Here is an 8425-nt window from a genome sequence, read left to right on the forward strand (position 1 = left end):
TCCCAACAAACAAAACCAACAAAAAATAGCAATATATGTATTTCTCTTGTCACTCACCATTAGGTTTTCACAGTAACATATCCATCAGCCATGGTGCTATCTCAAGATCTTCTACAATTTGTGTCTATAGCCTTTGTAAGAGAAAGGAAGCACTATAATTTAAAAAAAAAAAAAAAAAATTCAAAATAGTAAAATTAATATTATACTATTTATCACTTTATTTTAAGTTTTCACAACAACAACATCCCTAGTTGATGGATTAGAACAAGTTATAAGTACAAAATTAGCATACTGTAGTACCTCATCTTCTCATGTACTTATAATATCAAATGAAATTGCAAAAATTGGGCACCATTCCACAACTAGGAGATCAAAATTTGGTGAATAATATAGGTCTAGGGTGGTGCTATTTCTATTTTAAAGGTGGTTTTTTAATAGAAATAACATTCAATAGTGGTGGGAGGTGATTCTCAACTTGTGGCCATGACCTAAAAAATAAAGAAATTAAATGTTCTTGGTGAACATGCTAAAAAATAGGTTGTTGATATTGGCGAATGTGATTCATGCTAAGCATTGATTTCTTATATTCACCTAGAAATATTGGACAAAATTACTCCTTATAGTAACAAAAACTGCAATTGAGCTTCTACCAAACAATGTAAGATGAGTTGACCATTTCCAATAAAAAGTTGGTGAACAATCAAGGAAAGACATCAAGAACTTGAATTTATGGGGTCAACCAACAATACTGATTGATATAACTATTTTCCAATTTATTGATGCAATCGAAATCTAAGATTTGTGAATTGGCAAAAAAATGCTACTAAAATCATCCCTGCTCTTATCTTTTTTTTTTTTTGATAGGTAATCAGCCGAAGCCTAGATTATTTATTATTCATATTATTATTGTTAGATTAATTATTATTATGTGTTAATCTTGAGTAGATTTGAACCCATGACCTCCCTGATGAGAGGCTCACAATTTACCGATGTGTTGTAGGATCTTGCCTCACCCCTACTCTTATCATCTTTAGTCATTCATACACATTCATGGACTAGATAGGGGAAGCTCTTGTGGTTTACCTTTCAAAGGAAAGGATGGATAGTTTTTGTACTGGTATCTCATGATCTAGTTGTTAGGTTATATATTTATGTAATATTAGGGATTGATCTGTTGAATATTTTCTATAAAAATCTTACCCAATTAATTAGTCTTAGTTTTAGTGCTAATTTATTTGCAAATATCATGATCAAAGAAGATATTCTTGGATAGGTGAAATAGCTATTCCTTCAATTCAAAATTAATCTTGAAAATAGAAAGAAACATTTTATGTTGAGGCTGTAAATAAAAAACATGTAAACATGGCTTTTTAACAATTGAGTGACAATTGAGGGAGAGTGTACAAAAATGTGATTTGGTATCTTTTTCCAATTAAATTAGTTCTTTTGTGGATATTTTATTTCTCTAGCAAACATATTGCACATATGAACTAGTAGATGGATTAAAGGTCATATTGCAAGCACCATTATTTTCTTTTGATATTAATATAAGGAGTTACCCCTCTAGTAGCACTTACCCATTAAAAACTTATCTATTATCTAATATTATGTGATTTTTTTTTATTATATACCATATTACATAATATGCAAGAGTTTCTTATATCCCCTTATGATCCTAACTATTTTTGGTCCTTAACTCATATACAAATTTTCTAATTGAGAAAATCTTTATGTCCTGCAAGATACATTTGATCATCAATTTGGAGACATGAGATCATAATAAGACAACTCCTACAAATAATTGAAATAAAATAAAGATAAGAAATCAACCAATGTAAAATGATAACAAGTAATAAAAAGCTAAAAATATAGGCTTTCATACTTTCAAAGTAACCTAAAATCACATCAAATTTCTACATTAGTGAAAAGCAATCTATGTTGCATGAACTTTACAAGTGATTATTTTAAACGATCCTTTTACTTCTGTAGTTATTTTTGATTGATAAATTTAATATACTAATTAGTTATTTCAATAGATATTATTAATTGTACAAATATAAATAAATAATTGACACTATGAGGTATTCTATAGTGATGTCAAGTGAATGAGCTTAATAGAATGAACATATTGATAATTATTTTATCCTTTATCTTATGTTTGATATTTAATTAAACACTAAACTATTAATACTTGATTATAGATAGAATATTTCCAAAATAAACACTACATGAAAAAATATCTATTCTCATCAAATTGTTATTTTGTAGATAGATATATAAATACTAATTATTATTCAAAACTAAATAATTAACTAAAAATATGAACCAATCAGAATTAATTTTTGATTTAATAACTTTATTAGAATTTACTCTATTTATTAATTGGTATTTGAACCGTTAGAATATATATATCTTCTAATCAACTCTATTTCACTTAATTTAAACTTTAGGCATCTAATAATTAGTTCTTTTACTAATTATTATAATGCAACCTAGCTTTTACCTTTTAAAGTTTTGATCTCCTTTATAAGGATTGATATGTTTGTAATTATTTATTCACTAATTTTTTTTTTGTTTGATTGAGTTGCAATTTCTCCTTTGTGGATCTAGGAATTTCAGCCTTCATAGATTTTGCTTCTCTCTTTCTATGATAGGTGTTTGAATGTAGGTGATTCTTGGGAGCTACGAGGTTGATATCTCATCAACTTAAACCTAGTATCAGAGCTTCAAAATTTCATGCCCCTATTCTCTTCATGAGAGTCAAATCCAGGGGTTCTATTTTGTACTTTGAGAGACATATCATGAGCATTTGATCTCTAATTTGGGAATTATTTATATCATTAGAAAGGTCTTTTAGAGATTTATCTAGTGATGCTGGTTATTTTTTCAATTCATTTCTAGGCATATTCTATTCAATTTTTTTCATTTTTGCATTCTAGTGGATATCTTGATTGTTTAGGTCTTAAGATTGATTTGGTTTCTTTGGATGATTTTTCATGGGTTGTACTATCTTTTGTATCAAACTTATGTCTCTTCTAGTCTTTGTAGACATCTATTGTGTGCATTCTTGCAAACACACTAAGATAAAGTGCCATATTTCATTTGTATTTTTATTTTAGTTGTTTTACCTTATTTTTCATTCAAATTTGAGTAGTGTCATCTAAGGGCACTCATACGGATTATTGTATTCTTGGGATTCACCATATCTTGTGCCTTATTCTACATGCACTACTTTGATTAAAGTGTCATAAGGGATTGATGTTTTTCCTTTATTTTCCATCTTCCTTTGTCTAGTAAGTTTTCCTTCTATGATATTATCCTAATGACATGTTTGAGATTGATCACCTCAGTACACACATATGTATTCTTTTGTGCATTTACCATATATACACTCTTCTATTCATTTATACTTTGATTGTATCCTTCCATATTTGATTGATAGTTTCTTTAGGCTTTGGTATTTTTATGCCATATGTATCTTAGAGTTCAATTGTTTTCCTTTATTTGCCTCCTAATTTGAGCAGTGTCTTTTGAGAGCACTTACGCAAATTATAGTCCTCTCTACCTAGTCAGGTTGTATTTTAGTGGAGGTTCTTCATATCAACAATAAATTTTGACTGATCTTTGCATCTTCTACATGCTTCAGTGGTGTTCTACATGATCATTCTTTTTGTTCCTATCTTCTAGGATATTCCTAAGTTTGGAGGATTCTTTATTCCTTCACTAGTTCTTTCAACATTATTTCGATCTCTTTTTGGAGTAGGGCTTTTTCCCATTTGGTTTTCTCTATTTCTCCTCTTTGTAGAGATTTGGTTGTGCTTGGGTACCTCATCAAGCTTTGTTGTTGGGACCCAAATATACTTTCATAAGTAGTTTCTAGGTTTTTAGCTACTCCCTAAGTTTATCTTAAGGGGGGTGTTAGAGTAATTAGATATTAAATAATTAACTCTAATTAACCTATGCTAAACTTTACGATCTAATAATTAATTCTTTTATTAATTATTATAATGCAAACTAGGTTTTGATCTCCTTTATAAGGGTTTATTTATTTGTAATTACTCATTCACTCAATACATTTTTGTTTGATTCAATTGAAATGTCTCCTATATGTATCTAAGAATTCCAATCTTCATAGATTTTTCTTCTCTCTTTCTATGACAAGTGTTTGCATGCAGGTGATTCTTAGGAGTTGTGGGGTTGATCTCTCAACAACTTCAACATGAACCTTCTTTATAAGACTATAAAATTTCACATGGAATGTGGAAGACAAGACTTAGTGACCTAGTGTTAGTTAAGGTCAAGCTATGCATTTAAACTTCAAATATTTATCTTATTATTCTTTATTTTTATTAAATTTATCAAATAATATAATTTAATAAAAGTTTAAAGTTTAAAACAAGTGACAAGATCTTTTTAGATAGTGAGAAAAGAGGGCTTTGTAACTTGCATCCATAAAATCTTCTTAATTTCTCAAGTTTGACCATTAATAGCCTTGGAATCTCCTAGATTCATCAAGGAAAATCAATCCTTGCATTTATCTTTTGTCAAAATTTCCTCCCTTAAATAATGTTTCAATTTTTGGTTGTCATAACCCTTCCCACTTTGCTTTTGGTAGCTGTTAATTCCTATATTTGCTAGATAACCACCATGGAAAGGAAACAGAATGATCCACTACAAAATTCCAAGGAGGACAACCCTTGGCCTTCAAGAAATCCCTACATGGGAGGTTTTCTATCCTAGCCAATGCCAAGTTCATCAAGAGGCAATTGGTCATTGTCAAAGTCTAATCAAAACTAGTAGGAAATGGAGGTAAGAGTCTAACTATACCCAAATTTATCATTAAACCTAATAGCCAAATAAACATACCAATAGGTAGAGGAAAGGATACGCTTAAACATTGCACTATTTTTGTTGTATTTATAGATATCAACAAACTCTCATCTAGAAATATCTTGAATGAGTAATTTCTGAAAGTCAGAGGGAAAAGTTAAGGCACCATTAATATGTCCATAGTATGATCCAGAAGGGCCTATTTATTTTAATCTTTTCTGACCCTAATTCTCAATAATCCATATTTGAAAAGTAGTTTTAAAAGTGGGTGGATGTGAATTCAGAGTACTCACATGGTCATTTGAATCCACCAATGGTGGAATACATGCCCTAAGCAACCCTAATTGGGTTACTATGAGCGATTTCCCTCCATAAATCTAGAAATTTAATCCCCAGTTGCTAGAGCGAATTGGTAGAGCTCTAAAGGTTGACCTCTCCAATACACTTATCCCTAACTCATATTTAAGAGTTCTACTATCCATCTACCTAGGTATTGAAGCACCCAAAAAAAATTGCTTGGAAATTGATGAAACCCCTTTATTATCCCCTATCTCATATATGGGAGGGATAAATGCTTATTACCTTTATAAGAAAGAAGAAAATAGGCATAAATATTTCCATATCATGATGAAAAAAATTACTCATCAGATGGAAGTCAAATTTACTATTTGTACTCCTGAATCTCAACTAGATCCCAATCAACCCACACCTATTCTTGTTAATCACTAATAGATATATGATGTTGACAATATTGGTATGTTCATTAATAACTTTAAAGTTCAATTCTCAAATCCCTCTTCCACCTAGGTTGTACCAAAAAAGAACTCTCCTCTAAAAGAATTGGAGTCTTTACCTAGTCTTCAAAATGTAAATTTAGGTCTTCATCCTAAAGCTCAATATCATACCTTTCTTCCCCTCAATGCTCTATAGTTGGCCCTAAGGAGTATTAATGAGAGAGCTATGCACTCTAAGAAAACTACCTCACAACCTATGGTTAAATCCCTATCCATTCCCTTATTGGGGAAAGAGGTGATTGCATCTTCTCTTGTTGAAAAAACTTCATAGGAGATTGTAGCAACTGGTTCGTACTTCTGGAATTTGATTGTGTTGTAAGTTTTTTGCATCAACGTTTCGGATCACACACAGTGATCCATCATCAGGATGAAGAGCAGGAGAAAAATAATAATAAGCAGCAGACTGGAGAAAACACAAAGATATAACAAGAGGAAGGAGAGGAGGTGGGGGGGGGGGAACACGTGGATTGAGGAGGAGATAAAGTAATAAAGAATAAATAAATGAATTAAAAAAAAATAAAAATAAAAATAAAAAATAAAAATAAAAATAAAAAATTAAATAGAATAAAAAAATAAAAAACAAACAATCAAATGATAAATAACAATGAAAGCGCTCACAAAATGAGAATAATAATAACACTAATTGAAAAAACAATAAAAATAGAAATAAAAATAAATGAACGTAAAACCAAAATAGACCAAATAATAAATAACAATAAGAATGAACTAAGAATGAGAAACAAAATATTTTTAAAAAGGGGGGTCAACACGGAAAAAATAAAAAATAAAAATAAAAATAAAAATAAAAAATAAAAATAAAAAATAAAAATCAAAAAGAACTTCGGGGACCACCACAAAGTAAGAGGGAACAAAGGAACCAAAAATGGGAGCGTCCTAAAGACAACACAGCGAAAGGAAGGAGAAAAGAAGAAAAGGAAGAGAGCAATCACCAACCTCAAACAGGCCACCAACTAGGGAGAAACTAGGAGCAAGGAGGCGAGGGGAGACCGACAGGCTCAGAACACCAAAGGATCAAGTTCGTTGGTCTTTAGTCAGCATAGGAATCCACGAAGGGTTTAAGGTCCACCCATCATCTCTGTTGAGGTTGACAGGGTGACTGTTGATAATTATAGCTTCTTTGAGCTTCCTTTTGAAATAGTTGTCCTCCTTGGATACGATTTGGGCATCTTCTAAACAAATGTGGTGCTTAGTGGCTGACGAGTGCTCCGCTAAAGCAGACTGATGAACCCTGTCGTGTTTAATGTCGGCACTATGCTCCTTGATTCTAGTGCTGAAAGAGCGACCAGTTTCACCAATATATGGAATCCCGCAAGAGCAAGAAACTTTGTAGACTCCTGATGCTGAAAAAACATCTCTAGAATCTTTGAGAGCGGGGGTGCGATTCTTGAGCCTAAACCAAGGTTTGAAGGCCACGCGAAGGCCTTTTCTGCTCAGAATCTTGGCAAGCTTCTGGGAGACCCCATCTATAAAGGGAAGCGACACAAAAGCGGGAGGCGGAGAGGGGTTGGGTCGGGGAGCAGAGAGGGAAAAAAAGAAAGAGCGAGCACGGACAAAGGCCCTAGAGATTTGTTTGTGGGAGTACCCATTTAATCTAAAGACTTGGCGGAGGTGGGTCAACTCCGAATTTAAGTGGTCATCATCACAAATCCTGAGGGCTCTTAAGGCTAAGGTCTTAAGCGTGCCAACTTTTTGACTCGGATGGTGGTGAGAAGAAGCATGAAGGTACAGATCGGTGTGCGTGGCCTTCCGAAACACTCGACGTCCCAGAGAGCCATCTGGTTTCTTAGTGAGTAAAATATCAAGGAAGGGTAATTGATTGTTGGATTCAAGCTCTTTGGTAAAAGCAATGCTAGGAGAGATGTTGTTAAGATGAATGTGAAACTCTTCTAGTTTATCAATACCATGGGGCCAGCAAACATTGGTATCGTCAACGTATCGCTTCCACCATTTAGGCTTGAGGGGGAAAGAGTGGAGGGCCAGCTCTTCAAAGTGCTCCATATAAAGGTTAGCAATAACCGGGGAGAGTGGGGAGCCCATTGCGACCCCATCTACTTGTTCAAAGATAGTCCCTTGGAAGGAGAAGAAGGTGGACCTTAAACAAAGATCAACCAGATTAGCGATCTCAACATTAGTTTTCCTTTCCACAATACCAACGACGTCCGGAATAGGAACCTTCGTGAAGAGGGAGACCACATCAAAGCTAACCAAGATGTCATCCTCATCTAGTTTGGACTCTTTGATGAAGCTAACAAAGTGGGAGGAATCCTTGATGAAGGAGTTGGAATGGCCAAGAAGCGGAGAGATAAGCTTGGTAAGATGGGCGGCAAGATGGTAAGTGGGAGAACCTCTGGTGTCCACGATGGGTCTAAGGGGAATGCCAGCTTTGTGAATCTTTGGACATTCATATTCTAGATATATTTGATTATCTTCTTAAGGAGGAAATATTTCAATATTTTTTTTGGTTATTATGCTAGTTGCAGCTCCTTTGCCTCATCCTTTAGCTAAGTGGAAACTCATTTCTATTACTAATAAGGATATGTGCCAAATTACAAATTCTTTCCTTAGGAAATTGAACTTTATCAAGAAGAGAATGTGTAGTCAGTTCTTCCCCTAGTAGAAGGACCTAGAGATAATTGTGATGTGAGAAGTGTAGTGGATGAGGGCATCTTTTCCTTTAATGTTGAGAAAAAGGAGAGGGGTAAAATGAAGTGTAGAAGTCCAACCCTCTCTTGATGAAAGAAGCTAATATTGTTAGGAGAAAGAGAGGTAGACCTAAGAAT

General features: G+C 33.2%; 1 protein-coding gene across 1 annotated transcript; it reads right to left on the bottom strand.

The window, feature by feature from the left end:
• Positions 1–6656: 6656 nt before the first annotated feature.
• On the bottom strand, positions 6657–7682 carry LOC149579499 (uncharacterized). Its single transcript, XM_089801933.1, has one exon. The coding sequence runs from the start codon at positions 7680–7682 to the stop codon at positions 6657–6659; it is 1026 nt and encodes a 341-aa protein (XP_089658059.1).
• Between the last annotated feature and the right edge of the window lie 743 nt (positions 7683–8425).

The sequence above is a fragment of the Cupressus sempervirens genome, chromosome 1 (genome assembly GCF_028749045.1).
Source record: "Cupressus sempervirens isolate cs-2001-9-10 chromosome 1, ASM2874904v1, whole genome shotgun sequence".
NCBI classification, from domain to species: domain Eukaryota; kingdom Viridiplantae; phylum Streptophyta; class Pinopsida; order Cupressales; family Cupressaceae; genus Cupressus; species Cupressus sempervirens.

Excerpts from the sequence above, each read along its gene's own strand:
- LOC149579499 (XM_089801933.1), bottom strand. The coding sequence starts at position 7,682 with ATGGGCTCCCCACTCTCCCCGGTTATTGCTAACCTTTATATGGAGCAC.